This window comes from Electrophorus electricus, chromosome 2 (assembly GCF_041902795.1).
Source record: "Electrophorus electricus isolate QZ-2024a chromosome 2, ASM4190279v1, whole genome shotgun sequence".
Taxonomy (NCBI): domain Eukaryota; kingdom Metazoa; phylum Chordata; class Actinopteri; order Gymnotiformes; family Gymnotidae; genus Electrophorus; species Electrophorus electricus.
This window is the reverse complement of record NC_137498.1, coordinates 44,517,224-44,534,897: the sequence shown is the minus strand read 5'-3', so window position 1 is coordinate 44,534,897 and position 17,674 is coordinate 44,517,224. Positions and strand designations below refer to the sequence as shown.

Sequence of the window (17,674 nt, the reverse complement as noted above, 5' to 3'; positions counted from 1 at the left end):
CACCATGTCAACTAAATGTTTTGTGTTTTCAGTAAGAATACCTTACTTCTGCACTCCTCACTCTGTTGCTTTTGGCTTGCTTGGATAACAGAAACTGGTTGTGAAATGACCCCAACTTCTTTGCTTGTATTAATGGGTAGAGAGAGTGTGGAGGGTGAGTGTAAAGCAGTGTTTCAAATGGGCTTCAGGAAAGCATATATAACATTCCTTTGCTTAGATTCATGTGATCCTATTTTTTCTCACTTCTGAAAGTATCTATAACTGCAAAGCTGTCACCTTCTTTATTATCATTAAAAGATACTGTTGTAAAACGTGCCGTGAGTTTCTAACTTAAAGCTGGGGGTTTTCTTATTCCATATGCTTAGTTGTTTGTGTTTAGACTTCTTAGCACCTTTCCAATAAGAATTTGTGTGTGTGTGTATGAGTGAAACTAGACTTTTTGGAGACTTTGAACTTACATGTTATTCACTAAAGTATTCACACTCCAAATTGTCAGGTGTATCATATTTGCTTTAATTATACTTGAGATGTGTATTTACAATACAGTTGGAGTCCACCTGTTCCATTTTGAAAGGACTGAACATAGTTTGTAAAGGCGCAGGACAAAAATCAAGACATGAATTATAGATATATGTGATCAAATTGTGGAAAGACAGATTAGGGTAAGGACATAAAACAATATCTAAATCCCTTGAGTATTACCAGGACTGCTGTGGTCTCAATTTTGAAACAGAAGAACCTTGGCATAACATTTACATTTTTGGCATTTAGCTGACACTTTTATCCAAAGCAACATACAATTATGATTGAATACAACTTTAGTAATTGAGGGTTAAGGGCCTTGCACAGGTGCCCAAAAGTGGTGGGATAAACCAGCAACTTTCCGATTATAAGTCAAGTACCTATATATATATATATATATATATATATATATATATATATATATATATATATATATATATATATATATATATATATAGCATATAGCTGATAAGGGCGTGTTTCATGATGTAGTCACCTTGGAAGAAAACAACAACACCCCCTCCCCCTGGAATGTACCACCGACAAATAGCAGAGGGGCTCACATAACACAACATGAAGGAGCACACACAGGGTGATAATAATAAATATATGTAAGTTGCTCTGGGTAAAAGCATCTGCCAAAAGCTGAAAATTCTATCAATGGCTAGAAAAGGCAGGAATGATGAATAATATAGAGGCACTAACCATGGCAGCACAAGCACCAAGCACTAAAATAAGCAAGCAGTGGCAGAGGTGGTTTGTATATACAGACAGAGAAAGAGATTCAAAATTTTGTTTGGAGTTTTGGAGTTGTCTTGAGTTTGGAGGTCCTTCATCAGTTGTGCAAGCTTCACACACAGCCACACACATATGTGTAACACAACTCCGTGCCGTTAGGTGGCAGACATCAGTACTTTGTTTCTGCACGTAAGTGGTTGTATAGAAATAGAACATTTCCGCCAGCGCAAAGAAGTAAACCCGATGTAAAGCAGCTAGCTGGCTAACAGGCGAGATCAACGACGTTGAGTCAATTGCCTATTTAGTGTAGTGTTTGTAGACAGAGGATTACTATCTAAGACATCGAACTGTCTTTATATCATATATGTAAACAGACAAAAGTAGAATCATTTGCTAAGGGATTTGGCCACATTTGCGCCAAATCTGTCTCGCGGTTCAAGACCATTCTCGCGAGAGGTTAACGCTATCTAGCTGCCTGGCTAACTTAGCACGACGCGTACAACAGCATAAAGTGCTTTTATTGACTTTGTCGAAGATTGCTGCAGCTGTTTTATATACAGTTTTGAATATTGAGGCGACCTACGTTTCTCAATTTGTTGGTTTCAAATTGATCGTGTTTGACAGTCGAAGATTGATTTAATTTTTGAAGACAACTTGGCTAGCTAGCTGTTAAGATATCGGAGGTTACTTCAGTCGCTTCACGCGTTCCATTCATCCACCCGAACTCAAAATGTCGGATTTTGATGAATTTGAGAGACAGCTGACTGAAAATAAGCAAGGTGTGTATTCTGCAGAATGTTCAGTGCATCAATGTGAATTTATTATGGATGCATCTCTACACAATAGTTGCTAATGTGTAGCCAATTGACGCGTCTCTGTAAGTTAGTCATGTATGGTTCTTTGCTTACAAGCCAGGTTCTCTAAGCCTCTCGTACCAGCGAAGTTAACTGTCCACTCGTTCAAACATTGTGTCATGAATGAGTAATTCAAGCTTTGCAAACTGCATTTGGCTGCATTTATTTTTATAACACGTGGCACTGCCTCTTGGAATTTTTTACTGAATTAAAATCATAAAGAGGAGAGAATGTACGTTATGTTCTGTTGTAACCTGTCAAATAATTAACTATGGCTCATAAATCTTTCAATCTGTTAATATGGCTACCGTATCTACAGGTATTTACCGCAACAATACAAAAACTGATTTTACTCTTTCTGTACAGAGACTGGTATTTTTCAAGGTGGAACCAATAGGCTTGCAACTTGCCCATATGGCTCTTGCTGAGTACCATGGAGATAGTCCAGTTCAGTTTACTCTTATAACCTGTATCAGATCCTAATGGAGGACATATAGTTTGTCATCTTTAAATGATGCTGTCATTTAATGTTATGTTCTTAGTAACACAGGATGAGTCTGGGTCTGCATTAGAATCAGAATATCAGGCCTGTTTAAGATGTCAGAAAAGGGGAATTATTTCTAATGCTGCATCTGTAGCGGTTTATACATTGTTTTTTAAAGAGATTAATCTTTGTCCTGGTGAAACTAACAGAATCCATTACTTCAGGACATGGCTTAATCAATTATTAAAATTTTACTCAAGAGTTTGAAATGCAAACTCTCGTTAAATGCAAAATGAATGGAAGCTGTTTGTCCTGGTTTCTAAGGTCAGACCACATGGTCTGATTTTGGCAGATAGTTTTTAGTTTTCTGTCTGCTCATAAACTGTCTATAAGGCTTCCAATGGGAGAATGCTGGTGTGTGTGGTGGAATAAGAGAGTTAATTCACAGCATGATTTTTAACCACTCTCATTCTCTTTCAATACAGGTGACAGTGTTAACGGCCATGGTGGGTATCAGTGTGGAATGCTCTGTTATACTTTTTGTTTGGAAAAATACACAACCTTCCTGTTCTGTTTTCCTTCTGATATTATTTACTTGTCTCCAGAATTATTAAAAAAACTGCCAACTTTCATTAGCTCTTAGATTTACACACATGGGTTTTAACCTTTTTTAATTTTAGGGCTCAGATGGGTCTTCTTTCTCCTCTTCCTCCTCCTCTTTTACTGTTGCCACTGCTGTTTTTCTCTTCAGCAGCACTGCATTTGCTTTCACCTACCGTCTTTGGGCACCTTCGTCCATATCCCACGCATGTCTCTGCTCTGTGAGCTCTGCATGTCCCGCACCTACTATCTGAGTCCCGTCTCCTCTCCTGTCCCTTTTAGAGCGGGACAAAGAGAACCGGCACAGGCGGCGGAGTGGTTCTCGCAGCCGCAGTCGGGAGAGGAAGAGGAGAAGCAGGGAGAGAAGGAGCAGGGAGCGGCGCAGCAGCAGCAAGGACCGCAGACATAGACGCAGGTGAGAGCTCACATGGCACCCCTGCTGTAACTGCTTTGCTGATAAGATCCTACTGGAATTTGTCACTGTTTTTCAACTCAGAGCTTGACTGAGCTACAGCTGCACAAATGGAGTAAGAAAACACTTATCTTAAGTGCACTTTTGTTAATTTCAGTGATATGATTTATATCTAAAGCGTCTTTACTCTGATGTAGTTAAAGGTTACAAACAATGTTATTTTGCTCTTTAATACTAGTAACACTCTTTATTGCTATACGTTTAACACCATTAAATATCACACCTTTAAAGAATAGACCTGTATGGTGCTTTAAACTTTTTTTTTTCATGAAATGTGAATTGTAGAGTTGAAGTATAAACTAGGCAATTATTTTCATACCCATACTCTAAATAAATCGAAATCATCAGAACATTTGGCAAATCTAATTTAAATATACCAAATTTGTCTTTATATCTGATTTGTTTTAAAACTGATTTCAGTAATAGAGCCTTTACAGAGCCTTTGCTGATATTATTCTCAAGTGTCTTTCTCAGAAAGGACATTTTTGAACACCTAATGAATACAAATAATTGAATGATGTTCACATTTTTGCTTCTGCAATTACAGAATGTTAGTGCAAATATTTAGTCTAAGGCCCATAACACAAATATTTATAGTTGGCTCAGTTTATGCTAATCATAACTTTGTTGCCTTGAATCTGTTTCCCTCAGTCATTCCCCACACAGGGAGAAGAAGAAGAAAGTGAAAAAGTACTGGGATGTCCCTCCTCCAGGTTTTGAGCACATCACACCCATGCAGTATAAGGCCATGCAGGGTGAGTAAAATGCCAAATTAATCTGACAGCAGGGCAAATCAAAGTTGACTTTAAATACTTGATGCTCCTTATCTTTCTCTCTTTGTGGATCTCTTGTTCTTGCCTTTCTTTGTAGTGAATCAACTCATCAATAATTTTTCATTCCTTAAATATATTTTTGCGTTCTCTATTGACAAATTGTGCTCTTAATCCTGTTTTTGCTCAGTTATTTTCTTGAACTGTTCCAATTTGCCTTTGTGTACTTTCTCTTCCTTTACCTCTTCTTGGTCAGAACCTAATTATCTACCCCCCCCCCCCTTTAAAATACTAGCAAAAATATTGCTTATTTTTAAGTCAGAGGCAGTGTATTTTTGTCTTTTTCATGTTGTCACTTTATCTGCATTTTTTCTCTCTCTCTTTCGGTATCTCAGCGGCTGGCCAGATTCCTGCTACAGCCCTGTTGCCTACGATGACTCCAGATGGACTGGCCGTTACACCCACCCCGGTGCCTGTGGTGGGCAGTCAAATGACCCGCCAGGCTAGAAGACTTTATGTGGGTAACATCCCATTCGGCATCACAGAGGTGAGTGGCCACCGAGGTGTGTATGTCCATAAATCTGCACTAGTTACTACTTAAAGTTCTTCTTCTGCATTGCTTGTGATTTTGTTTTGGTATCAAATGTAAAGACCAGGAGGTATATACTTTCCAACCACTATGGTAGGAAAACCTCTCTACCTGCCTGTTTATGTAATTATCTGATTGGCCAATCATGTGGCAGGAGTGCAGAGCCTAAATTCCTGCAGACATGGGTCAGTGGCTTCATGTTCATGTCATGTTAAACATCACAATGGTGAGGAAATGTGATCAAAGTGACTTTATCCAGCCTCTCTAGCACTAAAAACCATGTAATGGTCAAGAGTATTTCAGAAACCACTTGAGTTCCAGGGATCTTTACACAGAACAGTGTAGAACATACACAATGGTGAAAGACCATCCAGTGAGAGGTTGTTCGGAGGGTAGAAACACATTTTTCCATTTATGGCATTTAGCTGATGCTTTTATCCAGAGCGACTTACAATTATGACTCAAGTACAACTTGAGCAATTGAGGGTTAAGGGCTTTGCTCAGGGGCCCAACAGTGGCAAATTGGCAGTGGTGGGGGTTGAATCTTTTGATTACAAGTCAAGTACTTTAACCACTGAGCTACCAGTGCCCGCAGCCCATTTTTGATGGCAGATGTCATAGGAGAATGGCCAGACTGAGTCAAGATGACAGGAAGACTATGGTTACTCAGTCCTTAAAAATAATGGTGAGTAGAAAAGTATCTTAGAACATACTACACTTTGAGCTTAGAGGCAGATAGTAGATCAACACAGTTTCACTCTTGTCAGCTTAGAAGAGGAATCTGAGGCAACAATGAGCTCAGACTCACCAAAAGTGGACTGTTGAAGACTGGAAAAAAGTTTCCTGATCTGATGAATATCTAGTGTAAAACGCAGATGGTATGGTCAGAATTTTGGAGTAAACAGGATGAATCCTTAAACCCAACCTGCCTTGTGTCAATATTTCAGGCTGGTGGTGTAATGGGGTGGGGGATGTTTTCTTGCCACACACTGGGTAGTTGAGCATGGTTTGAATGCTGCAACCTTTATTGGTTTTGTTGATGTGTAACGATCCCATGGGTTAAAAATGTACATGTGTATCAACCTTTTCCTTTTTTAAAGTTCGTGTTTTCGGTTTAGTGCATGCCCTGTTAAGGGGGGGCATGGTACACGAGCGTAGGGCTCATCCCTCACATAGTAGCTGGCGATGGTTGGGACTGATTGCCCGATGGGAAGGATGATCACAGATAGAAGACCATTGAAATTGCGTATCCCACGGACAAAACAAAGTCGGAAGTAGCAGGTCATGGGTTTGAAGAAGGAAAATGCGTCCACATTTTCTCCCTCGACTTTCGCGCATAGACAACGTAACGGGACTGTTGGATATATATTTTTTTTTTCCCTACCCCGGGGTACTATTGACTGTCAAAGAAACTTTCCCTGAATTTTACAGACTGTTTTCCACCCTACCTAAGGGAACAGTTGGGGTGAGCTTTAAACTGGAACAGAGAGAGACCGCCAAGTCTCCAGTTTTGACTTATCAAGCTTGCTAATCCAAATCTGGTTATGAGCGGTTTGTACTTCTCTGAGGGGTAATGTCGGATGAGCTGATATATAATATTATGGGGGAATACTTGTATAAAGTAAAACCATATAAAGTTGATGTACACACGTGTTGGAGAAAGGGAAGAATTAAATGTTTTAATTCGCAGCGTGAGTTCGTGTGTTCACAAAGTTTACATGGCTAAAATGTTAGTTGCGCTACCCTGTCCTTGTTTGTGTATGTGATAAAGTCCTGAGGGAAGCAGGGTGAACGTCACAAATGTTCATTCCTTTATGGGCACAGATTAACATCTAATAATGGCCACTACTTGCATGATAATATATGACAAAGCACATGTCATCTCATCTTAACAGGCAATCTACTTCAGAGGTCTCCCCAGTCACAAGATCTAAATCCAATACAGCACCTATAGGATGTGGTAGAACAGAGGACTGGGAACGTAGCCACAGCAATTGTGCGATATGTGAATGTCAGTACGGACTACAATTTTAAGGGAAAGATTCTATTGAAGAATTGAAGTTGCTGTAAAAGCAAATAGTTCCCCCCTCCATTTATTAGTATGGTGTTTCTCCTAAAGTAATTATGTATGTAAGAATTTATTATTATTGCTTTTGGGCTTCTCCCAGTACTGCCACCTGTTAGTGGTTTTTAAGTGTGTTCTGCACACATCAACCACCTTTAGAACATTTAGAACATTTAAATTTTTTTGGAGCACACTACCACCTGCTAGATTTGTTTAAGCCCATACCTTACTTTAAGATTCCCTAATGGGACAATATTTCCTGTTCATTTTCTTTGTGGTTTTTATCTTTAGGAATCCATGATGGACTTTTTCAATGCTCAGATGAGACTTGGAGGTCTGACTCAGGCTCCAGGAAACCCTGTCCTTGCTGTCCAGATTAACCAGGACAAGAACTTTGCCTTCCTTGAGGTGGGTTGTTGATGCTTTCACTCACCCTCTCATTTTGCTCTTTGAAATCTGTATTAAATTATTTATTTATTATTTTGCCATTCCTAAATTCTGAATAATTGATTGTTTAATGATCACCTTGCTAGTATTTGACTTTAAAGTGAAAGAGCAGATTTGTTGGCCAGAGGAGTCTGTACACCCCCCCCCTTGAGTCTTGGTTCCTCCAGGTTTCTTCCTTATGCTCTAGCTGCTATGTGACAACAGCTGTTGTAAAAAGTGCTATATAAATAAGTTTGACATATTTCCACCCTCCACCCCCTTCAGTTTCGTTCCGTGGATGAAACCACGCAGGCCATGGCGTTTGATGGCATCATACTCCAAGGTCAGAGTCTGAAGATCCGCCGGCCGCATGACTACCAGCCGTTGCCGGGCATGAGTGAGAACCCGAGTGTGTATGTGCCAGGTGCGTCAACTCTGGAATACGTCTCTCGTACGTTTACTCTCTTTGGTTGACATTTTTTCCTTTAATATTTGTGTTGTCTAGTCATTAATTGCACAGCTTTGCAAGTCTTGTCAGAACATAAGGTGTATTTTGTTTGTTTGTTTTTTTTTTCTCCAAAAAAGTGGTCCTGTGGTAAATTCTTCTTCGTTGACTTTACCTGCAGTCATTTATTTATTTATTCATTGATTGATTTATTTAAAAAATGTGATAACATTTTATTTATTTATTTATTTATCTTGATCTCAACTCCAATTATGTAGAGGGTGGGGCTCAGTCTTATGTTTCAATTTGTTTGATGTTTTTAGCAAGGAAACCACAAAAATGGCTTTGATTTTGTTTTACCTATGTCAGTGTGCTGAATTATATATATTTAAGATATTTAATCCTGTACTTCACACTGTTAAAATATTTTACCTTCTGGTTTTCAGGAGTGGTGTCCACTGTAGTTCCTGACTCTGCTCACAAACTTTTCATTGGAGGCCTGCCCAACTATCTCAATGATGACCAGGTCTGTTTATACACTGAGCACCTCCACTATTCAGAAATGTGACCCTATTACAAGAAAGATATACAGCTAACATGACTAACAGAAAACTATTCAATCAAGAAGGGGAATAGGAGGATGTCTGTTGATTTTAGTAATAGTTCAATTTACTGATTTTTAATTGAATATACTTATTAACATTAGTGGAACAAATCTAAATTTCTGCAGTCTTTAATGGCTGTTTAAAACCTGTGCACAACAGTGAAAAGACATGACCATGTTCTACACCTCTTGACCACCATTGTGCTTTAGGTGAAAGAGTTGTTGACATCCTTTGGACCACTAAAAGCATTTAACCTTGTGAAGGACAGTGCCACAGGTCTCTCCAAAGGCTATGCCTTCTGTGAATATGTTGATGTCAACCTTAATGATCAGGTGTGTGGATGCCCTGTCGTTACAGAAAACCCTATCCTTATGCCTTAAAAATACTTTGTTATAACAATGTTGTTAAATATTGCACACGTTAATATGTGCTGTGTGTGAACATCAGGCTATTGCAGGACTGAATGGGATGCAATTAGGGGATAAGAAGCTCTTGGTCCAGAGAGCAAGTGTAGGAGCCAAGAATGCTACTATGGTAAGAAGATTCTGTCTAGGAATTTGGCCTTAAGAAAAAATACACTGACCAGAGTAATTTAAGGTTGTGTTTTGTCAGGAAATAAGTTGACTTGTGCCAGACAATTGTGCTTGCCCTTTATCTCTTTTGCTTTGTCTGAGTTACTTTTGTTGACGTGATGGAGTAGATGAAGCCAAACTAGGGTGACTCCATTGAGGAATCTGTTTGTCACTGCCTTTGTGTCTGCCTTTCCAAACAGACAAGTATAAATGAGACCCCAGTGACGCTGCAGGTACCTGGCCTGATGAACAGCTCTGTAAATCAGATGGGTGGAATCCCCACTGAGGTGCTGTGTCTCATGAACATGGTGGCTCCAGAGGAGCTGCTGGACGATGAGGAGTATGAGGAGATTGTGGAGGACGTCAGAGATGAGTGCTCCAAATATGGCCAGGTCAAGAGCATTGAGATTCCCCGGCCTGTCGATGGCCTGGAGGTCCCCGGAACAGGCAAAGTAAGAAAATATTTACACAACTTTACATTAGTCTTATCAAATGTACAACTATAGTAAAATGATGACTGCCATTTAGGAAACAAAGATACTAGTGTGTATGCAGGATGGCATGAAAGTACCTTCACCATGGATGTGACATTCTTGCACACAATTATTCTGCATGTCTTTAACCATGGTGTCCTCTTTCTTTCTACTCTCCAGATCTTTGTGGAGTTCACATCAGTGTTTGACTCTCAGAAAGCCATGCAGGGCTTGACGGGGAGGAAGTTTGCCAATAGAGTGGTGGTGACCAAGTACTGCGACCCTGATGCGTACCACCGCCGAGACTTTGGCTAGACAGAAATGATCAGGATCAAGAGACAAAAGAGAAGGCGGGAGCACAGTGGAGTGTCAAGGCAGAATGAATAGACAAAGTAGATGACTTTTCTTTTTCTTTTTTTTTTTTTTTTAGTGCAAGTAAGAAGTGGAATTTCTTTTAAAGGGGGTGTAAAGATTAGTACATTGCAAACAGCTGTGGCAGTGTGAGTTTGTATTTTAAGAAAGCAGGGAAGAGGTAGTTAATCATTTTCTTTTTTGTTTGTTATTCTTTGTTTTCTTTAACTATACATCAAACTATTGTTAGGTGATTGGAAATAATGACATGGCTCCCTAAAATAGAAAATGGTGACTGGCAAAAATTAGGGCAAATGTGTTTTTCACTTTACAAAACAAGAGGCCGAACACCAAACAGAGAAGTCATCTTTGATCCGTCACTCTTTATTCATTACTTTTCTTGGTTAGGGAGCTGACTTCATTGTTTCTGCTACTCTCACGTTCAGCTGTTTCTGTCTCCAGATTTGGGTTTGTTTAAACCATGGGTTAGATTCTACCCAGCTTTGCTTGTCTTTTCCAGTACACATCGCTGTCTCTTTCAATGGCAATGTTATGTCAAGTCTCCTGTGGCGCCTTTGTCTCTGTGTGAATTTGAGTATAATAGCCCTCTTTTGATAATAAAGCTGTTGAAAGTATGTTCATTTCTTGCTGTGATCCATTGGTGTCCGATGGCAGGTTTGAAGTAGTTTGCATGTCAGCAAACTGATTCAGGTAGCACTTAAAATGTCTGCAGTGTGTTATTTACTGGAGTGTTTTCTTATAAACCTATCTACTGCAGCATTTACCATATGAAGCATATAAACTAGCATTCTAGATTCAAAATGTGCAGTTGTGGTTGAAGCAGCATGATTCAAAAGTCGTTCTTTTTCCCATTACAAGTTTTCATCCTGTTTTGTAATAGCTAGAATTTATATTAAAAGCAAAATGTGCAGTCTCCCCATTAAAACTGAGCAAAATAATGGGAAAATTGGTATTTTGTGAAAGTAAAAACACATTTTGTGTAGCCTAAACTTAAAATTTAATTGGCATTGGAGGCATTATCACTGTAAAATGATGTCTAAGCATAACAAAGATATTTCTCCTGTGTCTTTAGTGTATCAAGTTAAATGTGTATAAACAAAACTGGCCCTGGACCTAAATCTTCAGGGTTATTACCATTGTACTAGGTTTTGTTTCACATTTGCCTTCATTAAGTAATTATTATTATTTTTTAAAATCTCAATTGTTTCTACATATGATGCCCATAATCAAATCATAAACTATGTATTCTTAATTTAGTAATTAAACAGGTATTACTGAGATGTGAAAAAATGAAGGCAACTGAAATCTTTTTAGATGAGAAGGCGCACATACCATACTGAATTTGAATTCACAGAGTTGTACAAAAATTAAACCAGTGGTTTAGAAACAATTTATAACTATGTCTAAGTGGATCACACCAACATATCACAGAAGAACCTGATGTGATGTTTTTTTCTCTCTTTTCTTGTTGAAAGATTGTGCCAGTAAAAAAAACTTCTGTTTAGTGTATATGAAGCAGTGAATGAAAATGTTTTATTTGTTTTTGTTTGTCATCTATTTCTGACACAAATACCCCAAAACAATGAACAATTTCTTCCTGTATATAACACCACTGTCATATATAAAAGCATTAAAGGATTGAAAACATCCACCCTCAATCTAGACAAGTACATAGAACACTGCACCTCCAATGTACAATAAACCAGATTAAATTTACTCAATTTACTATTTAACATCCTAATAACCTGTGGATAAAAACTGGTTTTAAACTTTGTGGTTCTAGCATGCAGACAGCAGTATCTCTTTTCTGATGAAAATGGTAAACTAAATGCAGAATGAGAGGTTTCCCTCAGGATATTCTGTGCTCTGAACTGACAGTAAGTTGTGTAAAGGTGGTGTAAAGCAGTGAAGCAGTCTGAGCTTCAGATGTCTTCACAATCTTACCTATGCCTTTACATTCTGAACTTGTGGTGCATCCATACATACTGTAATACAATGACTTAAAATACTCTCTACAGTACAGTGATAAAATCCAATTAGGCAATTGTACCTTTTAAGTCTCAGAAAGTACATTCCCTGTCATGCCTTCCTAATCACAGACTTAGAATGATATCCCAGGTCAGATCCTTGGATATGTGTACACCCAGATACTTCTAATTCTTTATGACCTCCACAGTCTTACCGTTTATCACATGAGCGTTATGTGCATTATTTTCTTTCTAAAATGAACAAGCACTTTAGTTTGTATTAATGTTTAGTTCCAATTATTACAGTTGCTCCACTCTACTAGACTTTACACTTCAGCTGTGTAGCCTGTTTTAAGTGTTAAGTTTGCATTCACCGGATTCCGCTGGGTTTGGTAAAAAAGGTAGATCCTCAGAATAATTTATAGTTTTATTGTAAACAGTTGGGATTCATGCACAGAGGCGAACTGAGCATTTCAAGTACCCGGTACACCTTTAACCTCGTATTGTACACCAACCATCATGCGAATTGCACGGAAGCTGTCAATCTGTGCCGCTAGATAGACAGTCAACTCCAACCAATGAAAAATAAATGATGAGAGTAACCATCCAATAGCGGAGAAGGCGGGGCCAGGGCCTCCGGTGGAGGAGGTGTTCCTGGTGGCCATCTTTGATGCGCGAAGTGATTGTTTGTCGAATAGAAATAGTAAGAAATAAAAATAAAGCCTGAAAAGTTGGGAAATTGTGGTTGGAACTAAAGGTGAAATAAAGAGGGAAAGTGAAACTCAGGAAAATCAGGTAAACAGCCTCGTCCAGGAGGAGCATCACTCAATCTACATGCTTCTTTTTTTCTTTCCCATTTGTACCCCAGCCAAACGCGTCGCCGGTCGCGTAACCCGGAGACTCATAGAGGCTCCCTAGCTAGTGAGGAGCAAGCGCTATAACTTCCCAAACTAATGACCGTTTTACTTCGACATTTTGGCAATCAAAACAAAATTTACCACTGACTAAGTTTGAACTCTGTGTTCTCCTCCCTGCAGAGCCACATGCATGTAAAGCCAGACCTAACGCGGCATAGTTTCATTTTGGTTAAGTCTTGTCTAGTCGGACCGAAGTCACACGAACATGTTTCAGTTTCATGTTAAGCGTACTTTATTTGGCCTGTAAGTACTTGGTCTTTATTTGGGCTACACGTCCAGGCAGAATGCGGTCAGTGTTTGTGCAAGTCCACTTTAACGTGGACAAACCCATCAACTGCATCGATGGGACGCGCTACTCATCTCGTGTCTGAACTTATGTTCTGTTGTTCTCTTAAAATGTGTAAAACTCATCAGACACGCACCTTAGTCCGCACGATGAAAGATGGTTACAAAGGTTCTGCAGTCTCCGAACGAAATAAATCTTTTTTTTGCTGTTGCCTTCGTGCTATTTTCAGGGACAAAGTTTGTCGCCGCATAATGGTAATTGTAGGGAATGTGTCCTGTACAGTCTGATCTCATACTGTCTTAAATGATTATCATTAAATCTAGGAAAGCAAGGGACAAGCTAAATGTTCAGTAAAATGGAGCATAAGAAATTCTGAATGAAAAGTGAGTACAAGTTGGCCAAATATTTATTCTTAGGGAATGCAGTTCCTCTTTTACTTTCTGACTCTACTGATTTTTCATACATATACTAACATGTCATTCCATGGGTAATCAGTTGCACCATTGCTGCTATGTAAATGTATCCATTCATATTGAAAGTAGTCAGCATTTAATGCATGTTTAGTTTGGGACAATTGAGAATTTTCCTCTGAAAACATCTTTCCTGATTTTTGCTCTTTGTATCTGTACATTGTAATATAGCTAACTATTCAAAGCATGGCATTACTGGACATTATTCTCCATTTATGCTATTACTATATGTCATATATGAAAGCAGAGGTGTATTAATGTGTATTGTCTACAACGGCCAACTCTACTGTATGCCTAACCCTAACCTCAGTATTAGTGTTTAAGGTAATCTTACACTTAATCCTGATCTCCCCGTCTCACTGATTTTATGGGCATATATCATAAAGGAATTATTAGCAGGGTAATGTGACAACAGACATCCATGTTCCAGACTCTGTGCTATGAGTGTATAGCGCGTTGAATATATTGTTAACAGATCACTTTGACTTTCTGTATAAAAGTTTCACATGGGCAGAAGACTGAAGGGCCTTATCTAATGAGTGTTTGTTATTCACTATGTTGTAATTGTGTTTGAACTTGATTGTTCTGTGATTTAGATTTCACCTGGCTGGTTAAAGGTAATAAGCATTATGGGCAGACTGTTTAGTAGATTTCTTTGTGATAAGTGAATGTTAGTGTATTAGGTTATTAATATTTCATGGTGATCTCTGTATTAGGGTCATGCATTATGACATTAACGTTGACCTATTTTAGTAGTAGGACTTTAACTTGCTGGAGAAAATAAAGAGGCACATACCACACCTGCCTTGCTAACTGATCCCAACAATAGAACATTAAATTTCACAATATATTCTATATTCTAACTGTCACTGGACAGAAAGTATTGATTAAAACATTTAATTACCAAGTCTGTCACCTTAAAATAGCTGAAATAACATAGAAGTTCCATGCTGTACATAAAAGTTCCATGTGTTTGAAGCAACGTATTTGAAGCAACATTTGTCAAATTCTAGTTGGCTCACTACACCACAAGACTGACAGCTTTGTTTGAGAATGTCATACGTGCACACGTGTGACCCTTGACTTACAATATAAGCATTTTCCCACATGAACACTATAATACAGCTGTTAATTACGATTCTTTTTGTGTAGACTGTTGCTGTAAAAAAACTATTTATGAAGCACTGGATAATTAAGATTGTTACAATTTGTAATTGAGTTGCTATTTTTTTCATAAAAAGAAATGGAATGGTTGCATTGTAATAGTTCAGCCTCATGTATTACTACTGGGCCTGTATTACAGCATGTACTACTGGAAATGTATATTGGAACAAAAGTCAATGCAGTAGTAATATCACTTTTTATGTTTATTGTATTTATGCTTGTAAATGTGTAATTATATATATGTATGCACACACACACACCCACACACACACACACACCCACACATATATATACACACACACTCACACACATATATGCGCTACTGTTAGTAAGTAATTCTCTGCATGTGTTAATCTCCAACAGTGAAAGAAGGCATGAAGACAGCATCCTAGTTAAGTCATGGCTGATAAAAGAAAATTACAAGGTGAGTGTCATAACCAGAAAAAATATTTTTATTTGAGCCATTGTGTGATTTACCCTTCCAAGTTGATTGATATTTCACATGTGCTGATTGCAACATGGATCAGAGTTTTAAGTGTGTTTCATACTATCCATTGCTTTTGTCAGCCATCATCATTCTACATGCTCATCCCTTGCTACTAAACTATGAATGAAGTGTCAAAACTAAGAATTAGACATTTGTCAAAATCAAAACTAGGCTTTTGCGATTGTCTGATCTGATTAAATAATTGTGCACAGTTGTAAGATCATGTTCCCACCACAACAAAAACAATGTAAATTGGGTGCATTTACTTCAGCTTGCCTGAAGCAGTCTTAAAAAACATCTATGAGGGTTCATTGACAGGAAAGGAACATATAATAACAGGCTGTATAGACCTTATTCTATATTTGCAGGTTCTATATTTGTAGTAATAAGAGACCATATATTTGGCTTTCTGAAGCAAAATGATAACAGAGGTGCCAGTTAGCCCTTCTTGTGGGTAAACCAGTGGCATTTCTTATTTTATGAAACAGTTTCCCTCTGGGACTAAATACATTTGGCAGCTTAGGGGAAGTTTGTGCTGGCGATAATTTAGTCATTTTTTCAGTATGGTTAAAATTGTTCTAATTGCTGTACAAAGCAGTCTGATCACATGACTCATTATATAATATTCACTGCTTCAATGTGTAGTTTGTTTATTTAACAAATGTGGTTTCAGGTCCTTATCTCTTTATTGCCAAAAGTTTCCTAATAATATTTTAACACATTGTTATACATAATAACTATGTTGAAATACATTTATTATCTTAGAGCTATTATATTTTATTATCTTAGGCCTCCATAATAATTTCAGTACAAGCTACTGGACATTAAGTCATTTTCTAGGGTGTCCAAGTTTAGAAATGATCCTAAGGCATCCTAACTATCCTAACGTATCTGGTATATCCAAAAATGTAAAAAATTAACTTAGGATGGAAGTGAATTCTCATCCCAAAAAAATCTCATTTTATAGAAATTTAAGGCATCATCAGTATGTTTTAAATTATCCACTTCTGTGTTTTGATGTTTTTGATTTCTGAAGTTTGTAGTAAGTCTGTAGTTTGTTTACATTTGCTATCATGCTATCTGTTTAACAGGCTTTGTAAATGTAAGTTTAAGTAAATTTAAGTTGTCATATCTGCCCTGTGCACAATGCCAAAAATTTTATGTATATATACATTTCAGTGTTCCGTGTATATCTATGAGGGATATATGTATTATTGAACTAATATGAGATTTACACTATAGCAGTGGAATAAAATAAAATAAAAAACATTTCTAGTTAACAAGTTTCAGATGTTTGCTGACATTTTAAAAAAAACTGAATTTTAGGACTTTACATTTATTTCTGCTTACATAAATATGTAACATTTATGGGAGCAGTGGTAGCTCAGTGGTTAGGTTACTCAGAAGGTTGCCAGTTCAAACCCCACCAGCACCAAGTTGCCACTGTTAGGTCCCTGAACAAGGCCCTTAATCCTCAGTTGCTCAAGTTGTGTTCAGTCATAACTGTAAGTCGCTTTGGATAAAAGTGTCAGCTAATGCTGTAAATGTATGTGTCTCTACGAATGTCTCTCTGAATTCCCTCTCAACTCTTGCTCTGTTCTCAGGTGAAATCGATCGATGTCTAAAAAAAGTAGCAGAAGGAGTGGAGCAGTTTGAGGACATCTGGCAAAAGGTACTAGTCATGTTTGTCCTTTATCTACACTCAACCCTTCGGGGTTGTGTTTTTGTATTTGTGAAAGCTCCTTAGTTTACTTTCATTGGTAACATATAAGTAATGGCATACAAGCAGGGGAAGAGTGAGAGAGAAGTGGTAAAGTAATACCAAATCTGTTTACAAATAATTACAAATGAATGTGTGTTGGGCTGTGAAGAAAAATCTGTTATTTTTTTACTCTACCTCCTGTCTTTGAAAAAATTAATTTGTAGTGGTGAGCAATGTGTTCCCCTTTGTAGTGGTCAGTAATGTGTGCGTCTCTGTAGTGGTCAGTAATGTATGTGTGTGTATGTATGTGTGTGTGTGTGTGTGTGTGTGTGTGCCTTTGTAGTGGTCAGTAATGTGTGTGTGTGTATGTCTTTGTAGTGGTCAATAATGTGTGTGTGTATGTGAGTGTGCACCTTTGTAGTGGTCAGTGGTGTGTGTGTGTGTGTGTGTGTGTGCGCGCGCATGTGTGTGTGCCTTGTAGTGGTCAGTAATGTGTGTGTGTGCGCGTGTGCGTGCCTTTGTATTTTGTAGTGGTTGGTTGATGTGTGTGTGTGCACCTTTGTAGTGGTCAGTAATGTGTGTGTGTGTGTGTGTGTGCGTGCGCGCGCGCGTTGTAGTGGTCATTAGTGTGTGTGTGTGTGTGTGCGTACCTTTCTAGTGGTCAGTAATGTGTGTGTGTGTGTGTGTGTGTGTG

At 38.2% G+C, this 17,674-nt stretch overlaps 2 protein-coding genes across 6 annotated transcripts in view; both read left to right on the top strand.

Moving 5' to 3' along the window:
- Positions 1–1,469: 1,469 nt before the first annotated feature.
- Positions 1,470–10,601, top strand: u2af2b (U2 small nuclear RNA auxiliary factor 2b). 4 transcript variants are annotated; one of them, XM_026996603.3, is made up of 12 exons: positions 1,470–2,039; positions 3,084–3,104; positions 3,481–3,613; positions 4,322–4,425; positions 4,836–4,987; positions 7,386–7,502; positions 7,806–7,944; positions 8,412–8,491; positions 8,780–8,902; positions 9,018–9,104; positions 9,343–9,594; positions 9,796–10,601. In XM_026996603.3, exons 1-12 carry the CDS (start codon positions 1,991–1,993, stop codon positions 9,928–9,930), a joined length of 1,392 nt encoding a protein of 463 aa, XP_026852404.1. In that variant the 5' UTR covers positions 1,470–1,990; the 3' UTR covers positions 9,931–10,601. The 4 variants fall into 4 exon arrangements, with proteins under 4 accessions (XP_026852404.1, XP_026852402.1, XP_026852405.1 ...); XM_026996601.3 differs by having other exon boundaries at positions 7,806–7,971; XM_026996604.3 differs by lacking the exon at positions 3,084–3,104.
- A 2,000-nt stretch (positions 10,602–12,601) lies between these two features.
- cnot3b (CCR4-NOT transcription complex, subunit 3b) overlaps positions 12,602–17,674 on the top strand; it is a 33,396-nt gene continuing 28,323 nt past the window's right edge. For both annotated transcript variants that reach the window (XR_004776385.2, XM_035529211.2), the window contains exons 1-3: positions 12,602–12,749; positions 15,155–15,215; positions 16,883–16,950. Coding sequence is in view for 1 of the 2 variants with exons in the window: in XM_035529211.2 (XP_035385104.1) it covers positions 15,191–15,215; positions 16,883–16,950 (93 nt within the window). In the remaining variant the exon portion in view is untranslated. The remainder of the gene's footprint in view (positions 12,750–15,154; positions 15,216–16,882; positions 16,951–17,674) is intronic.